We start from the raw sequence: 24461 nt of genomic DNA, 5'->3' as shown, positions 1-24461 counted from the left end.
GAGACGGGGTTTCACCATGTTAGCCGGGATGGTCTCGATCTCCTGACCTCGTGATCCGCCTGCCTCGGCCTCCCAAAGTGCTGGAATTACAGGCGTGAGCCACCGCGCCTGGCCTGAAAAATTGATCTCTTAAAGTACATAAGAAACCATGCCTATCTAATCTCTGTTTGGAAGAGCAATGCTATAATTGCATGCAATTTTAGATCCTTTTTCTTTAAAAAATATAGATGTATCCCACACAGTTTGGACCATATTAGGAGGTAGCAGAGGAAGGAGGAAACAGAAAGTAAAGAAAGGAAAAAAGTGATGGAATCATCAAACTTGGAATTGGAAGATAACTTCTTTTTCTTTTTGTAATGTATGAGGAAATAGAGGTTAGGAAGCTTCAATTGCCTGAGGTTGTAGATCCCAGTTGGAAACTGGAGCTCACTTGTTTTGCTTCTGTCTTAGAACACTTTAAGCCTCTGTTATGTCCCCCAGATAATATGGTGTAATAGAGCATGGACCTGAGAATTGCGTAGACCTTGAGTCTTTGGTTCCTGATGATCCAGCTGACTTGGGCAAGTACTTAACTCCTTTTAACTCCTGTTCCTTTATGTGTAAAATGAGAATAGTGAAACCTGCCTTGGAGAATTGTTGTGAGAATTAGCCACTAATGTATGTAAGTCCCTTAGCCTTCCTTCAGCTGTGCAACAGAGAAACAAAGCACTACCTCTAAAGCTGTGGATGCTGGAAGAGCATCTATGCCTGTGTTAAGGTGCTGAAATTGGAGTAAACGGGCCCCTTCCATTCTTGTGACGAGACGTGGGAATTCCAGTTGGTGCTTCAGATCCAGATTCAAATATTTCTTGAGCTCCTGCAGTGTATTAGGTGCTGTGCATGGTGCTTTCACACATGTTATGTTTAATTTGCCTGGCCACCAGTGAGATAAGTATGGTGTGCTTTTCATGTACAATCAGTGAAAAATCTTGTTTGTGATAAAGGCTGAAGTTGTGGGAACTTATTTCTAAAAGCAGACCTGTATATGCAAGACTTTTAAGTGAGTCATTGTCTGTAAGGCATAGTTTGAAAATATCTGGCAGTGTATAGGCTAATGTTTCATCATGGACTAGGCCTGTTGCTCTTGCCTTCCTACTTTCCTGCACACTTTGCTTAGCTCTTGACTGTTTCTAACATTTCTGAAAAGTCATAGGATATGGAATGAGCAGATGTCATGATACAGCACCTTGCAAGAGCCTATCTGTCACTGAAGATTCATTACTGTTCATTGAGTCAGAAAAAATCATAGACACGATGTTGTGAATTTGATTTAGCCATCTTCGAGTGAGCATATGTGTATGTTAGTTATAGAAACATGGATACAGAGATGACATCATCCCTGCCTTCAGGAGAAGTGGTATGTACACCTATTACATGATTTATCACATTGCATTTATGGTTAGTTGTACGTCTTACTCTAATAACATTAAACATTTACATGACGTTTGTTATTTGCCAGGAACTGTTTCTAAGTGCCATACGTGTAGTAACTCATTTACTCCTTATTACAAATTACGAGGGTCATCAGCTACAACTTTCACTTCCTCCATCTTGGCTGCCTTTTCAACCAGTGCCACCTCAGTGGCTAGGACTTATATAATTGCACCAATTTTGTTCTCTCCTTAGCTCCAGCTGCTCACCCATTCAGTCACTTTCATCACCTGTTTTCCTTGTGGCTACAGCTGCCTCAGCCACCAGGGCCCACTGTATTCACTTCAGTGGTGGCTGCCTCACTGCCTCAGCCATTGCCTGTTACTGTCTTCTTCACCTTCACTGTTGCTGCCCCTGCCCCTTACCACATCTTAACTGTTGGTTATGGCGTTGAGACTTCTTTCATCATGTCTGATATTGATGATAAAGAAGTAGTTGCATTTCACCTAGAACATGAATGTGATGGGCCTGAAGGATGAGGAAGTAGGAAGAGGGAAAGTGTTGAGTGTCGATGGGGGCAGGTAGCATTGTGGAGAGGAGTGGCAGTGAGACTGATGAGGCTCATGATTCTGTGGGGGTCTGATCCACCAGTCACCAGGGGAAATGTGATGATGTGATGGTGGTGGTGATGAAGGTCAGAATGTGGAAATGAGGAGGCAGGTTGTGATGACTGGGAAGCAGAGGATGTTTTTGAAGAGTTCCAGTTTGTTTTTGTTGGTTTTTAGTTTGCAGTTGAAGATTTTGTGCTCATCATTGGTTGTGTTAACTTTATTGATGAAGTTAGTGACTGATAATATTGATACTATAATCAGTACTAAACATCCAGTAGTGCCACCAAAATCCTTAAGTCCGAATGTACCTAAATGGAAGGCACATTCTATAAAGAAATAAATGATCTTGAAAGAAAGTATTTTGGACTCTTACATTTTTGCATTTTAAAACTCCTGAAGCCAAGGCTGTACTCCAGACCAGTTAAGTCAGATGTTCCCCAGATAGTCCTAATGCGCAGCCAGTGTTGAAGTCCTGCTCTAAAGAAAGCTTCGTTTTTGCTTGACTGTTTTTAAGAATGATTACTTGCTCAGAAATGTGATTTGAAAACACAATAAATCTATTCTGAAGCTCCTGAAAGATATCAGAGTAAAATTTTTAGATGCTGGCAAGCTTGTGAGATCACGGTGGGCTTTATTTTCAACCCCCAGTGGAGGTGTTGACATATAAACTTGGATCAGACCAGGTACTTCTGATCCCTTTTTCTCTGATAGGTGAGAAATTATAGGCTCAGTAGATTAGACAAAAGAAAAGGATAGCTGGATGCAGTGGTGTGTACCTGTAGTCCCACTTACTTGGGAGGCTGAGGTGGGAGGATCACTTGAGCCCAGGAGTCCAGCCTGGACAATGTAGTAAGACCCTGTCTCCCCTCAGAAAAAAAAAAGAATGCCCCTCTGAACAATATTCAGAAGCAGCTGTAATGCAAGGAACATGGATGTGCTTGAATTATGAGTAGGACAGTTTCCATTTACTCTTCCTTTGAGTACTTCTGTCTTCTGAGACTTCGGGGTTGAGTCCTAGGGCCTGCTTGTTGAAGTTGCCCTTGCTGCAGATGGTAAGTGAGGCACTTTTTCTAGCTTAAGATCAGTATGGTACCCTATAGGGGATTCTGTTGGAGATAACCATAACAACTGAGGCATAGAAGCCTAAGGTGCTGGTGATGATGAAAAGGAAGAAGCAAATGAGTATGCTAAAGAAAAAGATCCAAAAAGGACCTATGCCCAGCAGGGTTTAAGCTATAGTAAGTCAGGATGTCAGTCCTTGAAGATCACCTCATGTAATTGCCTTGATTTAACTCTCCATTACTTACAGAGTTGTATGTTACAATGTTTTTGATTAAGTAAAATTTTTTTTTTTTTTTTGAGATGGAGTCTTGCTCTGTCGCCCAGGCTGGAGTGCAGTGGCGTGAACTTGGCTCACTGCAAGCTGTGCCTCCCAGGTTCACGCCATTCTCCTGCCTCAGCCTCCTGAATAGCTGGGACTATAGGCGACCACCACCACGCCCGGCTAATTTTTTTGTATTTTTAGTAGAGACGGGATTTCACCACATTAGGCAGGATGGTCTTGAACTCCTGACCTTGTGATCCACCCGCCTCGGCCTCCCAAAGTGCTGGGATTACAGGTGTGAGCCGCTGCACCTGTCCAAATATTTTTATTTGTTAAAAAATGAGTTGGCAAACTCCAAAACACCAAAAACACCAAATGAGTTGAAATCTTATGTCCACCTAAAACCTGCACACAGATGCAGCTTTATTCATGGTTACCAGAACCTGGAAAATGGAAAATGGTGGTACATCCAATATGGAGTCCTTCATCGCCGGGCGCGGTGGCTCAGCCTGTGAATGGATAAATGGAGATGGTACATCCAGACAAAAATACAAAAAAAAAATGGAGTATTATTCAGGGCTAAAGACATGAGCTATCAAGCAAGCTAGTGAAATCGCGCCACTGCACTCCAGCCTGACATAGAGGAACCTTAGCTCAAAAAAAAAAAAAAAAAAAAAAAAAAAGAAATGAGCATATTAGAGGAACCTTAAATGCATTTTTTTTTTTTTTTTTATTTTTTGAGACAGAGTTTCGCTCTTGTTGCCCAGGCTGGAGTGCAATAGTGCAATCTTGGCTCACCACAACCTCTGCTTCCTGGGTTCAAGCAATTCTCCTGCCTCAGCCTCCCGAGTAGCTAGGATTACACGCATGTGCCCCCGTGCCCAGCTAATTTTGTATTTTTAGTAGAGATGGGGTTTCTCTATGTTGGTCAGGGAGGTCTTGAACTCCCGACCTCAGGTGATCCGCCCGCCTTGGCCTCCCAAAGTGCTGGGATTACAGGTATGAGCCACCGTGCCTGGCTTAAATGCATATTCTTAAGTGAAAGAAGTCAGTCTGGAAAGGCTACATATTGTATGTTTCTGACTATATGACATTTTAGAAAAGGCAAAACTATGGAGACAGTAGAAAAGCTCAGTTATTGTCAGGAGTTAGAGGAGAGGCGGAGGAAGGAATGAATAGGCTGCATGTGCACAGAGAATTTTCAGGGCAGTGAAAGTACTCTGTGTGATGCTCTAATGGTGGATACATGCCATTACACATTGTTCAAAACCCATAGAATGTACAACACCACGAATGAATGCAGGAGTAAGCTGTGGACCTAGGGTGATGATGATGTGTTAATATAAGTTTATCCATTTTAACAAATGTACTACTCTGGTGGGGCATGCAGATAGTGGCAGGGGGCTATGTGTGTGTTGGAACTGAAGCTACATGGGAACTCTGTATTTTCTGCTCAGTTTTGCTGTGAACCTGTAACTGCTGTAAAAAATGAAGTCTATTAAAAATGGTTGGAAAAACTCATTCTACTTTGAATTCTAATAGTATAGTTTTGTGCCAGTGTATAGGATATAGTGAAATATGCATGATCACTATTCTATAATTGGCTCCTTCTGAAGTTGTTTTTTTTTATGTAGACATAGGACTACAGCTATGATGTTTATCAGAACATTAACTAATATCAGTGATTGTTGAGAAAAGGTCTTTTTGAAGAACCAACTAAAGTGGTTAAGTCAGCGTGCATCATCTGTGCTTCCACTTAGTGAGTACAAGAGACTATCCCTGACTATAGATATAGGTGAAACAAGTTTACGAGTTTCTAGTAGGACCACAGTTAACATCTTTTACATTTCAGTTTAATTAGTTTTATATTTCTATTCCTATTTGTATTTTCTAAAGCTGGTGATTCCAGCTCTGGTTTTATTTGAATGGTAGACTCCCCTGGAGCCTTGGGACCTCGTTTGAAAACCTTGGCCGGCGCGGTGGCTCAAGCCTGTAATCCCAGCACTTTGGGACTTCGTTTCAGAAAACCTTGGGTCTCATCCAAACCCCGTGCCTATACAAAAAACTTTAGATAAAGTATTGAGAGCAGAGTCGCGCTCTGTTGCCTAGAGCTGCAGTACAGTGGGTGATCCATTCCTCCTTTAGGTATCACTGCAAGCTCTGTTGCCTAGAGCTGCAGTACAGTGGCGTGATCCTGGCTCACTGCAAGCTCTGCCTCCCGGGTTCACGCCATTCTCCTGCCTCAGCTTCCCAAGTAGCTGGGACTACAGGTGCCTGCCACCACGTCCGGCTAATTTTTTTTGTATTTTTGGTAGAGATGGGGTTTCACTGTGTTAACCAGGATGGTCTTGATCTCCTGACCTCGTGATCCACCCGCCTCGGCCTCCCGAAGTGCTGGGATTACAGGCATGAGCCACCGTGCCTGGCCACTCCTGCCATACTTTAAAAGAGGAGAACAGAGCATTGAGGCCCTGGCCCCCTTCTCCCTTGCACAGCTGGTTGGTAGCAGGTATTCACTAGAAGATAAGACTTCTGACTCCTAGTGGACGGAACTTTCTTCTCTAAATCTAGCTGGGTATTTAACAAAAAGTTTATAAAACATACTTCTTTTAAAGCAGTCAAATTTAAAAAGCAGAAAAATACAAGAAGACAATAATCACTCCAAATTTACTTACTCAAAGGTAACCACTCTTAACACTTGGGTGACTGTCCTTGTAGAAACTTCTCTCTGCATATATACATACACAATTTTAAATAAGAACAATCTATATGTGGTTTTTTTTTTTTTGGTTATCTTTTTTTTTTTTTTTTGTTGTTTGTTTTTTTTGAGATGGAGTCTTAGTCTTTTGTCAGGCTGGAGTGCAGTGGTGTGGTCTCAGGTCACTGTAACCTCTGCCTCCCGAGTGCAAGCAATCCTGCTTCAGCCTCTGGAGTAGCTGGCACTACAGGCATGTGCCACCACACCTGGCTAATTTTTAATATTTTTGTAGAGATGGGGTTTCACCGTATTGGCCAGGATGGTCTCGATCTCCTGACCTTGTGATCTGCCTGCTTTGGCCTCTCCTAAAGTGCTGGGATTACAGGCGTGAGCCACCTTACCTGGCCTGTCATCTGTTTTTAATCACCCACAAGTGTTCTCTAGGTATCAAATATGTAATCAAATATGTAAGTCTATGTAATTCTTTTCTAGGTCTGTGTAATTTGTAATGAGTACACAGTATACTGTTGTATGTATTATAGTTTAACTATTAACTATAAAATCATACACTTCTCCTGTTTTTTTCTACTATAAACAAAGATAAACACCTAAATTTCTGTATACTTGTTTATCTCCTATTCATGAGTGAAATCCTAGGAGTGACAGAGGTAACCAGTCAATTTGAAAATGGTTAGTAGCTAAACTTTGCTGGCCACAAATGGCTACTTGGAGGTAGTATTTAAGAACTGTGAACATTAGTGTTTCTGGCAGCTTTGGTCTCGGTCTGGTGGTGGGGTGGTCAGTTTGAAGACCTAACTGGGAGTGGGTCAGAACGTGGAAGGCACTCCTCTCTGGGGCCCACTTCGAACTGGACATTGAATTGCAGGGGGCAGGCTGGTTTTGAAATAAACTCTCCTGTTGTTGCAGACAGCAGAATGCCTCCAAAGGTGACTTCAGAGCTGCTTCGGCAGCTGAGACAAGCCATGAGGAACTCTGAGTATGTGACTGAACCGATCCAGGCCTACATCATCCCATCGGGAGATGCTCATCAGGTACTGCGTGGAAATGGGCTGTGATGGAACTCCTCAGCCTCTCCTTTCTTTTCAGTCTTTTTTTTGCCCAGCCCTAATGCGTTTGTAGGATTCTAATTGTCAACCCACAACCAGGGCCACAACCAGGCCCTTCCAGGGCTTGCTATGGGGATCTGTGTCCAGTAGGTCTCACTGAATGCTTGTGGATTGGCCCTGGGTTCCTTGATTCCAGTGACTTAGCCATCTTTCAATGAAGAATTAGTGGGCAAATTAAGGGACAGAAGTTCTGGAACTTTCTGTTGCTGGCATACTCCACATCTCGTCTGCCACACTCTGTTCCTAGCAGAATTGTTTGCCCTGTCTTTCTTTTGCCCAATCCAGGAGAGTTGGAGAGGCAGAGACCTCATGTGATAGGGTTGACGGGCAGTAGGGTAAAAGGATTCTGGATCCAGTGTGAGGTCATTGAGTCAGCAAGTGTTTGAGTGCTTACACTGTGGTTATGGTGCTGTAGGGTTCAAAGATGAACTTAAGGTTGAATGTCTGCTCTCACTGGGGTTATGGTTTAGTGAGAGATGAAATAATATAAGAGTGCTATTCTTCCACAGAATCATCTGTAAGTATAGTTTTCCCAGCCTTTGCTTATGTATAAGGCCCTATCCATCTCAGGTATTAGACATGATACAGAGATGAGAATTGTTCCTGGTTTTAAGAAGCATACAGCTTAATAATGGAATTTAGATGTACATGCACATACTTGTATTGTAAAATGTGGTAAGTGTGATCAAGAAAATCCAGACAGAAGGCTGTGGAAGTTTGAGGGTGAGAGGGGAAGATAATGAAGAGCTTCATGGCGCAGGGGAGGCATTTGAATTGGACCTTGAAGGATGGGTGGAGTTTGGGTAAATAGAGGGATGGGGTGGAGGAGGAGGAAAGAGGTTCTAGGTAAAAGTATTAGTGGCAGCGAAGGTAAGAAACAGGGAGGCCGGGCGCGGTGGCTCAAGCCTGTAATCCCAGCACTTTGGGAGGCCGAGACGGGCGGATCACGAGGTCAGGAGATCGAGACCATCCTGGCTAACACAGTGAAACCCCGTCTCTACTAAAAATACAAAAAAATTAGAAACAACTGGGACAGGAGAATGGCGGTTTCCCCACTGGCAAGAGACGACAGGGAGAAGTAAAAAAAAAAAAAAAAAAAAAAAAAAAAAAAGAAACAGGGAAGCTTCGAGTGCTTTTCAGAAACAATGGGACAGGTTTCCCTGGCAAGAGACCAGGGAAGTAAAAAGCAGTAGTGGGAAATAAAACTGTTGTTATAGGATTCTTCAGTTGCAGGTTATAGAAACTGCCTTGAGATACCTTGATCAGTAAAAATGCTTTATAAGGATTCAAGGGCAGAGCCACCATATTGGCACAACGCCAGATTGTGAATGGTGCTCTCAGAGTTATGCATGTCAGGGCCTCAGATAGGGTGTCTTGTGGAAGCTGAGGGCAAGAATGCAGCAGGCCCTCAAGAGGAACTGGGACGGGAGGGTTTTCAGGTCTTGCTGCATATCAGTTTCTTTTCTTCAGCCAACTGGGTGGGTCGTATAAACCTGACAACACCTACATTTATATCTTTTCCTCTCTTAGTTTCAAAATACCAGATTGAGCTAGAACTTTAATCCCTCAAATTCAAAGTCCAGGGTGAGAACTTGATTGGTATATGTAGCAACTTGGTTCTGTATGGTCCTGGTTACTCTGTGTGTGTGCACGTGCGCGTGTCTGTGTGTCTGTGTCTGTGTGTGTGTCTGTGTGATGTCAGACATGAGTAATGGGGGTCTACCAGTCCACCATAATGGAGGGGGTGGTAGATAAGGGTATTTCTGTAAGTTGAGCAAGATCCCAAAACATATCCATTCTGGCTGGCTGACTTCTTGCCTCTCCCCAGAGTTCCTAGTCTACATGGTTGTGACAATGTCAGGCCTGTGTTAACCTGGGGACCACTCAACCACAAGATTGGATCTCTGCCTGGAGACATGGATTTCCTAGCCTTAGGGGCAAATGAAGGGCTTCAAATGAATAACCAAGGGGATCGGATGTCTGAGACAACGGTATGAAGTTTAGGATACTTTTTTAGGATACTTTGATGTTTAGAACAGTGTTCCCCAAACAGTGTTCTTCAGTATTCCTGTTGTGTCTTGTAAGATGCTCTACAAAAAATATATTTGTTAGTTGAGAAAATGAAATGAGCTGAACAGCGTTTTTTTATTGTGGTAAAAAATGTGTAATATGACATTTATTTTAATCATTTAAAAATGTACAATACTGTAGTGTTAACTACATGCACATTTTTTTTTTTTTTTTTTTTTTTTTTTGAGACGGAGTCTCGCTCTGTTGCCCAGGCTGGAGTGCAGTGGCTGGATCTCAGCTCACTGCAAGCTCTGCCTCCCGGGTTTGCGCCATTCTCCTGCCTCAGCCTCCCGAGTAGCTGGGACTACAGGCGCCCGCCACCTCGTCCGGCTAGTTTTTTGTATTTTTTAGTAGAGACGAGGTTTCACTGTGTTAGCCAGGATGGTCTCCATCTCCTGACCTCGTGATCCACCCGCCTCGGCCTCCCAAAGTGCTGGGATTACAGGCTTGAGCCACCGCGCCCGGCCTGCATGCACATATTGTTGTGCAACAGATCTCTAGAACTTTTTCATCTTGCAAAACTGAAACTGTATATCGATTAAACAGTTCCTCTCAGTCTCTCTTCTCCCCTCCTATCCCTGGCAACCACCATTCTACTTTCTCTTTCTTTTTTTTTTTTTTTTTTTTTGAGACGGAGTCTCGCTCTGTCGCCCAGGCTGGAGTGCAGTGGCCGGATCTCAGCTCACTGCAAGCTCCGCCTCCCGGGTGGCCTCAGCCTCCCAAGTAGCTGGGACTACAGGCACCCGCCACCAGTTTTTTGTATTTTTTAGTAGAGACTACCAGGATTCTCGATCTCTGACCTCGTGATCCGCCCGTCTCGGCCTCCCAAAGTGCTGGGGTTACAGGCTTGAGCCACCGCGCCCGGCCTCTACTTTCTCTTTCTAAGATTTTGCCGGGCCAGTCATGGTGGCTCACGCCTGTAATCCCAGCACTTTGGGAGGCCGAGGCAGGCGGATCATGAGGTCAGGAGTTGGAGACCAGCCTGATCAACATGGTGAAACCCTGTCTCTACTAAAAATACAAAAATTAGCCAGGTGTGCTGGCACGCGCTTGTAATCCCTCCGCTCAGGAGGCTGAGGCAGGAGAATTTGCTTGATCCTGAGAGGCGGAGATTGCAGTGAGCCAGCTGAGATTGAGCCACTGTACTCCAGTCTGGGTGACAGAGCGAGATTCCGTCTCAAAAAAAGTTTGCCTACTTTAGATAACGCATGTAGTTGGAATCATGCAGTATTTGTCTTTTTGTGACTGGCTTATTTCACTTAGCATAGTGCCCAAGGTTCATCCATGTTGTAACGTATAACAGGATTTCTTTCTTTTATAAGGCTGAATAATATTCCATTTTATTTAGAGACTTTTTTTTTTTTTTTTAACCTGTTCTGTGGATGGTCATTTCAGTTTTTTCCACCTCTTGGCTATTGTGAGCAATGTTGCAATGAACATGGGTTTGCAAATATCTTTTTAAGATCCTGTTTTCCATTCTTTTGGATATATGCCCACAAGTGAGATTGCCAGATCATATGATCCTTCTATTTGTAATTTCTGGGGGAGCTTCCATACTGTTTTCCACAGCACCTGTACTATTTTACATTCCCACCGATGGTGCACAGGGTTCCAGTTCTTCCACTTCCTCACCAACACTCGTTATTTTTTGTTTTGTTGTGAGGTGATGGCTCATTGTAGATTTGATTTGTATTACCTGATGATTAGTGTTGTTGAGTATCTTTTCATATGCTTTTTGGTCCCATTTGTATATTTTGTTTGGAGAAAATGTTTATTCAAGTCCTTTGCCCCTGTGAGTTTCATAGCTGCAGGACTTCTCAGGGCCTTTAATATGCTGACGTGCACTCTGTACCTCTAAGGAGGGGATAAAGTATTCAACTTTTTTCGGACTTAAATGTCCATGGAATTTTCCTAGTTATTTCAGGGATGGGGTGGGAGAATCTAGTGTTCCATGGAATACCTTTATGTGTTGTTCTGTGATAGCACTTTTCATCCGATGATGGGTCTTGCATGGAGGTGGATGAAGGGAGAGGTCAAAGTGAGAGGTATATTCAGGCACCAGCTCACTGGCTGTTCAGCCTGGCAGAATATAGGAAAAGTAGAATATCAAGCTGGAAGCGGGGTGGTGGCATGTGAGGAGGCCATGAGGCTGGGTACATAACTGTTAAATTTAGTAGGCAGTGGGATGGTGAGGATAGATTTGGTGAGGTTCATCTGTGTTCTTTAGAATAGACAAATAAGATTGATCAACTTCAGGCTGGGTGTGGTGGCTCATGCCTGTAATCCAAGCATTTTGGAAGGCTGAGGCGGGCCGATTACCTGAGGTCAGGAGTTCAAAACCAGCCCGTCTCTGCCAAAAAATACAAAAATTAGCTGGGTGTGGTGGCTCATGCCTGTAGTCCTGACTTCTTGGGAGGCTGTGGTGGGAGAATCACTTGAACCTGGGAGTGGAGGTTGCAGTGAGCTGAGATCATGCCACTGCGCTCCAGCCTAGGTGACAGCGCAAGATCCTGTCTCAAAAAACAAAAAAACAAAAAAACAACAAAAAAAATTTGACCAACTTCATATGAAGCAAAGTATCATCTTGACCAAGGACTGGATGAGGAAGTAGGCTGGCCACTGTGATTTGGGCCTGAGTTATGGTAGGAGTCGTAGGTAGCAGAGGAGCTGGGCACTCCCCTGTTTAAGAAGGGCAGACCATTGCCTTGTCTTCAAGGAATTTTGTTTTTTCTTTGGGCCCCTCTGATGAGCTAGCTCTTCCTTGTTTCCTGTCAGTCCCAGGCCTCAGCCTTTGGATGTGGGCTTCATGTCACATGGATTCTCTGCTGGACTCACCAGTGGCATTTTTAATTTGCTGCCCTTCAAGCATTGGACAGTTGCCCTAGGCCAATTTGATTGCAGTCACCCTATTAGTGTTGAGCAGATGGTGGTTCCTGCAACTGGAGCACATTATGATTATGTAGCAGTTGGTTTGGGCAGTTCTGTAAGTCCCCTGGCACAGTTGTCTGAAATTGGGGCCCTCCTCCGAAAGGGTTCTCACAGGCCGTCATGGAACCCCAGCTGAAGACTCCTTAATAGCTCTACTATTTGTGAATCTTCACCTCCAGGGGAGGCCTCAGTATACAGAAAGATTCGACCAGCGTATGTTACTTGAATTAAAAGTTGAAGGTTTCTGGTTAAGGGTGTGTTGGAAGCTTTGTAGTCTTTGTATTTCAGTTTCAGTTTTCTTTTGCCTGGAGTTAGGATATTATCTGTGTGTTTACTGGTAGGAGACACCGACATCTTGTAGCTAAGTCAAGTTCATCTTGATGTTCTTGGTTCTGGGTGCTGTTCCTTTTCCAGCTTTTTTTGTTTGTTTGTTTGGTCATCATAAAGCTGATTTTTGGATACCCTGACTGATACTTAAAAAGGTTCTACCTTTGACAGTAGGTGTGGCCTAATACACCCAAAGCAATTTCTTCTGGGAGTGGCAGTGAGGCCATCCAAGCCACAGGGTGTGTTCCAGGCTTTCCCTCAGCTCTTTATCTCCTGCTAATGATCCTGCAATATCAGAATTGGATGGCTTTTCCCTCCATGAGGAAACTGAGGCTTTAATCCTAGACAGATGTGTTTTCTAGCAACATCCTGAAAATACATAATGTGTCAAGCTTGCTCGGTGTTAGCTGTTGCTCTTATTGCAGAAGTCGCTGTTTAGACTTCACACTCTTACATTTTTTGCACTCTTGCTGTCCTTCCATCTTCATCACCCCTCTCCACTTTTTCTTTTATAATCTTCACTGCCATTTCTACTGCTGTAGCTTAGCTGTCTGTCTTACGTATGTGGGGAAGTTGTGTTTTGTTTGTTTGCATGTTTTCTGACTGCTGCTCGGGGCTCGGTCCTGGGGCAAATGCAGAGGGCAGGTAGTTAGCATACAGATAAGTGTATGAGCTCTAGAGCCTCTCTGGGTTCAGATGCCAGATTTGCCACTTACTAGTTGCTTGACATCAGGCAAGTTACATGAAATTCTGAAGCGTCAGTTAAACTTTCTGGGTCTCAGTTTTTGTATTCTCAAAAGAGATTGTGACAGTATGTACCGCATGGGCTATTGTTAAGATGAAATGAGTTCATACTGTAGATGTGAATGCTTGAAGCACTTGAATGCTTGCAGCTTCAATGCTTGATGTCACCTGAAAAGTCTCATCATATTAGCTGCAGCTATTGTTGTTGTTATTACTGTTGTAGAGACGAATGAAATTCCCTTTGAAGAGATTAAAGAATAGGTAAGCCACAGTCATAAATGCGAACACAAAAAGAAATTGGTGCCTGTCATGTGAAAGGACCTCATTAGCACTGTCTGGTAGAAATCTGGTAAAAATACATATGTAATATTAAATGTTCTCATAGACACATTAAAGTAAAAGAGCAGTGAAATTAATTTTAACAGCATATTAATCCAACATATCCAAAATATTATTTTAGCACATCATCATTATAAAAATTATTAAGAAGATACTTTACATTCCTTTTTATGCTGAAATTTCAAATATGGGAAGTATTTTACATTTCCAAAACTTTGCACTTTGAATGTGAAATTTTCATTGGAAATATTTGATCTGTGTTTAGATTTCATAAAACTAACAGTTGAAAAGGTGGACTCAAGACTCAAAAACATACCCAAGTTTTTCTAAACCTACCTAAAAGTTTTCCAGTAACTGAATCTTGAATATCAGTTTTAAAATTTGTATTTCAGTTTATTAAAGTGAAATAAAATTAAGTATTCTGTTTCTCAGTCACAACAGCCACATTTCAAGTGCTTAGACACATGTGGCTGGTGGCAACTGTAATGTAAGTTTACTTAAAGTGTGAACTGAATTCAAAGGTGACAGTATTTTAAGCTGGCAGGATCAAGGAAGTCTTCATGGGGGAAGTAGGATTTAAATCAGAACGTGAACGGGTAGAATTTGGATGCATGGAAAGAGGGAGAGAAGCACAAGAAATACCATGGATATCTTTTTATTTTATTTTTTATACTTTAAGTTCTAGGGTACATGAGCACAACATGCAGGTTTGTTACACATGTATACATGTGCCATGTTGGTGTGCTGCGCCCATTAACTTGTCGTTTACCTTAGGTATATCCCCTAATGCTATCCCTCCCCCATCCCCCACCTTGTGACAGACCCCAGTGTGTGATGTTCCTCACTCTGTCTCCAAGTTATCTCATTGTTCAGTTCCCACCTATGAGTGAGAACATGCTGTGTTTGATTTTCTGTCCTTGCGATAGTTTGCTGAGAATAATGGTTTCCAGCTTCATCCATGTCCCTACAAGGGACATGAACTCATCCTTTTTTATGGCTGCATAGTATTCCATGGTGTATATGTGCCACATTTTCTTAATCCAGTCTATCATTGATGGACATTTGGGTTGGTTCCAAGTCTTTGCTATTGTGAATAGTGCCACAACAAATATATGTGTGCATGTGTCCTTAGAGCAGCATGATTTATAATCCCTTGGGTATATACCCAGTAATAGGATGGCTGGGTCAAATGGTAAGAAATACCATGGATATCTATAGAATTAGGAGAACATGCATGACAATAAGCTTGAAGAAGAAAGGAAAACAGGGGCCTGATTAAGACCATCCATGAGTTATCCCCGACTGGTCATGGTTGTCCTTGACCACGAGAATCAGGATTTTAGAGTGACATGATCAGAAGGAGCAGTGTTTAGTATGGATTGGAGAAAGGAGACTCTGCGAATTGGGAAACCTGTTAGGCCTTGCAGGATCTCATAGTTGGGGTAAAGAGGAGCTGGACTTGGGTTACTGGGGTTAGGAGCAGAGAGGAGGGGTAGGATTTGGAGAAGTAGTAGACCCTGGATTAAATGTGGACCTTGCAGGCACATGGCAGAGGGGATTGGGAAGGTTTGAAGCCTGAGAGTGTTTATGGTACCATCAACAGAAAGAAATGGGTTCCTTGTTTTAGTTCCTGTGGAGAAGAGAGACATAGTTGGGGTGACTCTGTTAAGTGGGGCTCTGGATCCTTGCTGTGATTGTGAGAACAAGAAGGAAGGGCTGGCTTCCTGTGTGACCTGCCATAGTCGTCTCCTCAGTAATAGAGACGCTGCTATTCCCTGCGGCTCTTGTTCCTAATTGTTTCAGGGTAGATTCTGGGTTGATGGAGTTTCTCCTACGACTGGGGAGGGGAGGGTGTTGGAGAAGTGAAGGGGAATCTTGAATTCTGTCCTTTGTGTACTTTCCAAAACACAAATATACACACCCACACACTGTTCCCTGCTAGAGAGAAAACGTACCTCAAACGCGTAATTACGCAAGGACTTGGCACTCCAGTGGTCTGCTTCTCTCTGTCCTCTGTAACTCTTAAGAGTTTCTTATTTTTAAACTCAGAACAAGGGTTGTGGTATTAGGGTTGTGGATTAATGAGCTTGGGCCCTGGGGGACTTTTTTAGCAAGGGATTGTCTGTTCTCTCTGGTACAGACATGGATGCTTTCATGTACCATCCTAGTCATACATTGGGATTTGTGGTCACCACTTGCCTCAAACCAGGAGAATCCTTGGTTGGAGTCATAGCTGTGCCAGCACTGCCTTTTAGAAATCCTGATTCCCCGTTTTCCTCATCTGTAAGACCCCATATTATGTTGTTGGGCTTGGCTTAGTCAAAGGGTGATGTTTTGTCAGGGACTGACTCTGCCAATGTGAATTTTTGTTTATGGTTCCTCCTCCTGGAAGACGTGAATCAGATTTTCCTAAACTCTTTGGACCCTACTCCATTCTCCTGGAGTCAGCTTCCTGTTTTGTTTTGTATTTCATAAACAGGCTTTCTCTTGGGGTGGGGTTACTGATTTTTATCCCACAGTGATTTTATCGGTTGTGTTAGAATAATGCTAGCTGTGGTAACACATCTCGACGTTTCAGTGGCCTAGTATTGTAAAGGCTTATTTCTTATTTCATGTAGCAGTATAGAGTGGGTGTTCCTGGTTGATGGGGGACTTCCCTCTACCTTGAGGGAAAGTGATTCAGGGATCCAGGCTCTTTCCATCCCATAGTGCCATCATTTTAGCTGGTGGAAGGGGAAAGAGAAAGAGTATGGACAGGGCACACTCATTTGTAAGAGCCCTGACCCAGGTGTCACCTCTTACCCATATTTCATTGGTAAGAGTCAGTCATGTGACCTCACCTCAATGTAAGGAGGCGTGGGAATGAAGGCCTGGCTGGGCAGCTACTTCACAGTGACTCTTCTACACTAAGGAAGGAGCACGAATCTTTGGACAGCTATCAGTTTTTCCCACATACCCTGACTTGGTTTCATTTAGGAGAGAAAAAAAAATGCCAAAAACTTATATTTGGAAACAAGGAGTCTATATCACCATTCACAGTCTAACCTTTGGTACTTCCTGTGGACCGATGGCCCTTTATTCATTCAGTTTCATTTTTCTTGAGAACCTTGTATGTTTGAGGCACAGTGCCAGGCTCATGGCTGATGGGAGAATAGGGTCAGGGAGGGGGAAAGATGTCACCCTAATGTGGACTCTAGTAACTTTAGTCGTGCTTATCTTGGCAGTCAGCTGTCAGCTTTACTTGGCAAGTTCCATCTGCATGTGACCAGCCATGTTGATCTCTCTCCTTAAAAACCAGCTCTGGTCATGTCACCACCCACTCTTCAACTTTTAGTGTCTCTCTAGAACTTGCAGGATAAAGTTCAAGCCTCTTAGTGTGATGTTTGAGGTCTTTGACTATTTGTCTTCAGACGGCCTTTACAGAAATCTCTGCAGCTGCTCCCTTGAACTTCTTGCCCCTGCCATTAGGCTAATTGGCTATCTGCCTCATGACAGGCCTCTCGCCTCTTGCCTCTTGCTTCTCAGCCTTGTCACACCTTTCCCTCTCTCTGGACTGTTTTCCTGCTGTCTTCATCTGTCCTTGGTGGCCCAGTCAAACCTCTGAGCTTGGCCTGATGGATCTAAGGCACATCTGAGCATCCTTTAAACTGTAGCAAATACCACACTGCATATTCAGCATAGTCTATATGGCTGTTTATTAGTGTTAATGTTTCATGGAGTATCTGTCTAAAATTGCTGATTGTCTACTTCGAGAAGATAGTTTCTTACGTTTGCTGTAGAGGCAAGCTTGGTGCAGTACATAGCAATAAGTGCTGCAGTTCATCAGATGTTCGGCATGCACTAATAGCTTTATGTCATACCTCAACCCTTCAAGGTGGGCATTATTTTCATCCCCATTTTACAGATGAGGAAGTTGAGCCCCAGGTTCACCCAGCTAGTAAGTGGGGAACCAGGCTTGAACAGAATTCTAACTTCTGGTTGTAGGAGATGTCTATTATGTGGCTGATGAAGGTAGAGGTAAGTGCAGCATATACCTTGTATTCCTTGTTCCCTCAGAATTTATAATCCAGTTGTGGGACTTGATGTGTACAACTTCTCTACAAAATTAGAAGAGGTTGCTTGGCAGCTTGCAAGGGTATGGGCTTTCGAAAGTCAGACCTGAGGCTGGGTACAGTGGCTCATGCCCGTAATCCCAGCACTTTGGGAAGTCGAGGTGGGTGGATCACTTGAAGTCAGGAGTTCGAGACCAGCCTGACCAACATGGCAACACCCTGTCTCTACTAAAAATACCAAAATTAGCTGGATGTAGTGGCGGGCGCCCGTAATCCCAGCTACTTGGGAGGCTGAGGCATGAGAATCGCGTGAACCTAGGAGGTGGAGGTTGTAGTGAGCCCAGATTGTGCCACTGCACTTCAGCCCGGGCGACAAAGCAAGACTCCATCTTTTTTTTTTTTTTTTTTTTTTTTTGAGACGGAGTCTCACTCTGTCTCCCAGGCTGGAGTGCAGTAGCCGGATCTCGGCTCACTGCAAGCGCTGCCTCCCGGGTTTACGCCATTCTCCTGCCTCAGCCTCCCGAGTAGCTGGGACTACAGGTGCCCACCACCTCGCCCGGCTAGTTTTTTGTATTTTTTAGTAGAGATGGGGTTTCACTGTGTTAGCCAGGATGGTCTCGATCTCCTGACCTTGTGATCCGCCCGTCTTGGCCTCCCAAAGTGCTGGGATTACAGGCTTGAGCCACCGCGCCCGGCCGTCCATCTTTTAAAAAAAAAAAAAAGTCAGACCTGAGTTCAGATGTTACTGTGATGTTACCTTGGGGAAGTTAGTTATTTCTCTAAGCTTCATTTTTTTCATCTGTAGATTGGTGAGGGAGGATACCTTCCAGAACTGCTATGAGGATTAGAATGAGAGGAAATGAATACAGTTATTGACTAGTAGGTGTTGAGACAATGATAAACAATACAGACTAAATAATCTTAGCTAACATTGTTTGTTAACATTACCCAAGGTAGGGTATGGATAAGTGCCAACGTGGATGGTCCTATAAAATTCAGAGATGTGGGAGCCTCTGAAAGCTGAAGTGGGTCAGTCAGCTTCATGGAAGAGGGGGCACATGAACCAGATTTTTTTTTTTTTTTTTTTTTTTTTGAGAAGGAGTCTTTGCTCTGTCACCCAGGCTGGAATGCAGTGGCGCGAACTCGGCTCACTACAAGCTCCGCCTCCTGGGTTTACGCCATTCTCCTGCCTCAGCCTCCCGAGTAGCTGGGACTACAGGCGCCCGCCACCTCGCCTGGCTAGTTTTTTGTACTTTTAGTAGAGACGGGGTTTCACCGTGTTAGCCAGGATGGTCTCGATCTCCTGACCTTGTGATCTGCCCGTCTCGGCCTCCCAAAGTGCTGGGATTACAGGCGTGAGCCACCGCGCCCAGCCGAACCAGATTTTTGAGAGATGACTAGCTTTTTTTTTTTTTGTAGTTTACAGATGCTTTATTTGGCTATGTATTGTTTATATTGTTGGAATTAGATGCCAACATTTAAAAATTGGGTAATTTCTCATGAACCCGTATTTCTAGCTTCTTCTGAAATATTGAAGACTGGCAACACATGGCCTGCATTTCAGAAATCAGAGCTGAGTAGGAGCTGCTGTCTTTAGAAAAGACATCCTTTGTCCTGTACCCTGAGGTATTTGAGTTTGAAACCCCATTTATAATCCCTTACGATCTTTTCTCCGTTAGATAATGTGTTAGTTTCCTATCACTGCTATAACAAATTACCACAGTGACTTAAAACGAATTTATTCTCTTATGGTTCTGGAGGTCTGAAGTCTAAAATGGGTGAGCAGGGCTGTGTTACTTCTGCAGGCTCCAGGGAGAGTCCATTTCCTTGGCTCTTCCAGTTTCTAGAGGCCACCTGCATTCCTTGGCTAATGGTCCCTTCCTCCATCTTCATAGAGATGGTTGAGGTTTTAACTGGATGTAGGGAAAAGCTTCATGTCTCCTTCTGCTTGTTCATTTGTAATACAAATGTGGATTGAGGATCTACTGTGTGTCACCTGTGCTGAGTGCAGGAACAGTGACAAGACAGATACCCTGATCTCATGGAACTTACATGCTTGGGGGTAAGATAGAGGTTGAGGAACAAGACAATAAAAATGTAAAAAGTTCATTAAGAAGAGAAACATTGCCTAGCATGGTGGCTTATGCCTATAATCCTAGCACTTTGGGAGACTGAGGCAGGCTGATCACTTGAGCCCAGAAGTTCGAGACCAGCCTGGCAATGTGGTAAAACCCCGTTTCTACAAAAAAAAAAAAAAAAAAAAGGGTGTGTGCCTGCTGTAGTCCTGGCTAGTCAGAAGATTGAGGTGGGAGGGTTGCTTGAACCTGACAGGTCAAGGATATAATGAACCATAATTGTGTCACCACACTCCAGCTAGGATAACAGAAGGAGATCCTGTCTCCCCCCCCCACCACCAAAAAAAAAAGGCAAATATCTAGAGTATGTGTGAGCTATACAGAGACTTAAAAGTGGCTGGGTGGCTATTATAGCTGGGTAGTACAGGTAGGTCTGTAGAGGTGACATGTGATCTCAAGTATAATGATGAGAAGGACCTAGCCATGCCGTGATCAGAAAAACTTTTATAGGCACAAGGAAGCGCATGTGCCAAGGCCCTGAGGCAGGAATGAGCTCAGGATATGCAAAGAGCAGAAAGGAGGTGGGTGTGGCTGGAGCATGGTGAATGGGAGCAGAGCTGCAAGAGGACTGGCAAAGTCAGAGTACCTTGAGTGGGCCAGAGTTTGGATTTTATCTTAAATATTATAGGAAGCCATTGGAGGGTTTTAAGGAGGTTGCTAACATGATCTTAGATATTTGGAAAAGCTCACTCTGAGTGTATGTGCAGAGTGGATTGTAGGGGCGGTAGTCCAGGTAGAGATGATGGAGGCTTGGACTGAGTGCTGCTATTAGAAATGGAGAGAAATGGGTGGTTTTGAGAAAAGCCAGCAGCTGTGCTTCTTTGTTCCTTTTTCCTAGCATGCTACAGCTTTGGTTTATTTTAGGCCCTATGCTGTGCTCTGAGGAGACCGCCCCTGGGCGTTGCCAGCTTCATGCCTGGGAGGAGGAGAGTGACAGTCCTGGGCACAGTGCTTGTCTGGCTTCTGCATAGCCTGTCAGTGTGGAGGTGACGCTGTGGCCAGCCTTGCTCAGCGATGTCTTTCTGGAATGTTGACCACTTAGGTCATGTCTGGACATTCTTACCCCAGACCTTGTCTCCATCCCAAACTAAACATGTCCATTTGCTGTTAATTCCACCTCCCTTTGGAGGAACTCTTTCCTTGCCTTTGCTGATGGAGAAGTCTAGCTAAACCCTGCGGATCTTCCATCTCTCCCAAGCTTACCCAGAAAGGGATGGGGCATCCGTAGAGTACTGTGTCCCTGAGTGGAAGAGTTCACCTGGGCTCAGACCTGCACTGCGTTCTCTACCAGCCTTTGCCAGTATCTTCACCCTGTGTCACGGGTTGAAGAGCCCCAAGCCCGTGGAGTCATGTTGTTGGTGGAGAGTGCCCTCACTGTGTATTCCCCATTGTGCGCAGTGATTTTTAGCACAAGAGTTATTTTTAACTTAGTTTTCCCAGCCCCTTAGATGCCTTCTCACTGTTTAGGAAGAAGAGATGAATAACATCTCTTCCATTGCATATGTGCAGCACTTTCCGGTTTCTAGTGAGTTTTCAAAGACATTAACTTACTGTTTCTCACAAGAGTCCCAGAAGATGTGTGGGCCACCCTTCCCCTCCATTGTTACTTTTTAATAAAAAGTGTTGCACACGGTGATTACTGGGTTAATAAACACACGAGGATTCCGCAGTTCTAAACGATGCTGGTGGCCATTTCTTTCTATTTCCTTAGTGCTGTTGACTGAATGTTCCTTTATGCTGTAGGAATAAAACGTGCTTGCTGTTGCATTTAGCAATCTGAAATGACCTGTCTTAGGGATGAGGAAATGAGGCTGAGAGAGCTGCCAGGACTTGTTGCAGACTATGCAGCTGGGCCTGGGCTAGAGGGCAGGTGGCCCAGAGCTGCTTTATCCTGCCACTGTGGTTCTCTATGCTGGCCCTTCTGGTATCTCCCTGGAGGCTGGTTTGAGACTGTGATTGCTGGTGCCTTGGTGAAAAAGGCAGTTCTTTTTATTTTTTTTATTTTTTGAGACAATGTCTCACTCTGTTGCCTAGGCTGGAATACAGTGGCGCAATCACGCCTCACTGTGCAGCCTCAACCTCCTGGGCTCAGATTATCCTCCCACCTCAGCCTCCTGAATAGCTGGCACTACAGGCACGTGCCGCCGGGCCTGGCTAATTTTTGTATTTTTTGTAGAGATGAGGTTTCACCATGCTCTCAGGCTGGTCTCGAGTTCCTGAGCTCAAGCAATCCTCCCACCTCAGCCACCCAAAGTACCAGGATTACAGGCATGAGCCACTGTGCCCGGCTGAAAGGGGTAATTCTTAACCATACTGCAGGAAAGGAACATGAGGGCCTTTTCCCCCTACATCACGTTGACTGTCCTAAAAAATGCCTTGGGTCTGGCCAGCAGCCCCATTCCCCACACTGAACTTTCTTAACCTTGCCAGGTCCTTTGGCTTGGGAGAATCCTGATAACTGCAGAAGGAGCAGCAGCTCTGTACTCAGGCAGGCGTGGCTTTGGATCCTGGCCTACCATTAACTTGTCAGTGGGCAGGTTACTTAAAGATTCTCTCTTTGAACCTCAGTTTTCTCATTTGCTATTGGTCTTATCCTAGAGAGTGATGAGGGTGAGAGATAAAATGTCATGCATTGGCAGCCTGGCATAGGGCTTCAGAGTCCAGACTCTGGAGTTGACTGCCTAGGTTCAAATCCTGCCTCTGCTACTTAATTAGCTGTGTGATTTCGGGCAAGTTACTTAAACTCTCTGTGCCTCACTGGCTATTACCAGAAGTTGCACACTTTGACTTGTACCCTTTGCCTAGGCATAAGAATTTCTTACTTTCTTCACTCCCTAACCCCCTTACATACAGAGGCAAGGGGATTATCAGCCGAGAAGACCTTGGTTTTGGACATGATATTTTATTTTGCGGAAGCCTCCTGGATTGGATGAAGCATTTCCGCTCACTCCCTAACAGGAAGGGATGGGGCCTGCATGGGAGAGATTGGTGATGCTCCCTCAGAGGAGGACCCAGACAGGAAGTTTGGAAACAAGTCAGTATCTACAGAAACTTAAGTTAGGGAATTATTGGTGCTTAACACAGAAATTCAGCCTTACTCTTCAGAAAAATAACAGATGCCTAAATGTCAGTGGCAAGGAGGGGAGAAGGCTATTGGTTTGATTTTTGAGTAAGATCTCAGTGAAGAAAGAGCAGTTTTTATCTGTTTCTCCTGATGTGCTTTTGTTCTCCTAGTGAGGAAATAGAGGCTAAAGGGAACAGCTCTCTCTGCCCTTAATTAATTAGAGTCTTCTGCAGTGTGTGCTCATCTGTTGTTTTCAGCTAGACTATTGGCTCCTTGAGGGTGGGTGCCAAGGATTCCCCAGTCTTCATAGTCCCCGCTGTGCCTAGCACAAGGCTAAGCAAGCAGAACAGTCTGCTCATGAGTAATCGAGGCCCACTTTGTTGTCATCTTTGTTTTCCAGAGTGAGTATATTGCTCCGTGTGACTGTCGGCGGGCTTTTGTCTCTGGATTCGATGGCTCTGCGGGTGAGTCACTGCATTTTCTCTGTTCTTGCTGCACCTTTGTTCGCCTCCTAAAAATAACTGAACCGAGTTTCAGCCTGTGATATAGAAGCAAAAAGAAAATGCAAACCAGATGCTCCACATTGACTCTCTGCAGAAAGGTGTGGGTTCCCAGCCTTTCCCGGCTCCCCAAGGTCACCTTGCAGTAACCCTTTTTATTCCTCTCTGTACCTTTGCTTTCAAAGTTTTAACAATTCTTATTTTTAAAAAGTTTTTGAACTTTTTATTGAATATAACATACATATGAAAGTTCTATCAATTAAACTGACTATACCTATGTTACTAGCGTCCCAAATAAGAAATGAGACTGTAATATCGTTTCAGACCCTCCTCTCTTAGCTTATTGGTCCCAAGTAATTCTCCCAAGTGCTTGGCTTTTGGTTTCTCTGTTTTCACTCTTGGCTTACATAACACAGGTTAATGTTAAGCTGCATTGGTGTTCCTCAAAACCATTATGCCTTTGAGTTTTAGGGTGGACTCCCCACTTCAGATTTGTCTGTAAAGCAAGCTGGACAAGGTGGGAGCTCCCCTCCCCTCACGGTTATTAGCACGCTGCTTCCTTTGGCGTAAGTGCTTGTGTTGGTTGGCACATTAGGATTGACTTTGGCTGACACCTCTGCCAAAAGCCCCAAGTTCTGCCAGGTCTGTGGGAACGGAGGGCGGATAGAGGTAGGAGGCGTAAGCTTCCTGCTAGTGACCACAGCAGGAACACTCATAGGGCCCACTTGGTCTTTCTCCAGGAAAGGTGAAACAGCTCTTCTGGGGTGTCTGGTGGAGCAGAGGAGTGGCTATGATTGCTGAGCAGGAACCATCTCTCCCTGTGTCTTGATTATACGAGACCGCTTGGCCATACGTCTACAGTTCTCCATTCTCTGTTTTTGACTCGTACTGCGCAAGTGCAGTCTTTTTTGTGCAGGGACCAGTGCCAGGCAGCTTGGGTCTCAGGACTGTTCTTTCAGAGCTTGACACACAGCTTGTTCTCAGTGGTGTGGTCTTCTCTTGCCCAGAGGTTTCTTTGGAGTTAAGGACCCATCTGCCCCACTAGGAGGAGCTGGTGCCTCTTACTGCTCTCACCTGCCTGCTGTCATTTTGTGCAGCTTCTGGGCAGTTGTTAGAAACCTTTCTTCTTTTT

General features: G+C 44.3%; 1 protein-coding gene across 4 annotated transcripts in view; it reads left to right on the top strand.

Moving 5' to 3' along the window:
- XPNPEP1 (X-prolyl aminopeptidase 1) overlaps positions 1-24461 on the top strand; it is a 63044-nt gene that overhangs the window by 11067 nt on the left and 27516 nt on the right. For 2 of the 4 annotated variants that reach the window (XM_050804277.1, XM_050804280.1), the window contains exons 3-4: positions 6971-7095; positions 23230-23293. In XM_050804277.1, the coding sequence (XP_050660234.1) occupies positions 6971-7095; positions 23230-23293 (189 nt within the window). Of the gene's footprint in view, positions 1-6970; positions 7096-8998; positions 9162-23229; positions 23294-24461 lie in introns of those variants that run through there. The other 2 variants (XM_050804278.1, XM_050804279.1) reach the window with 2 other exon arrangements.

Source organism: Macaca thibetana, chromosome 9, assembly GCF_024542745.1.
Source record: "Macaca thibetana thibetana isolate TM-01 chromosome 9, ASM2454274v1, whole genome shotgun sequence".
In the NCBI taxonomy this organism is placed as follows: domain Eukaryota; kingdom Metazoa; phylum Chordata; class Mammalia; order Primates; family Cercopithecidae; genus Macaca; species Macaca thibetana.
This window is presented reverse-complemented; position numbering and strand designations above follow the sequence as displayed.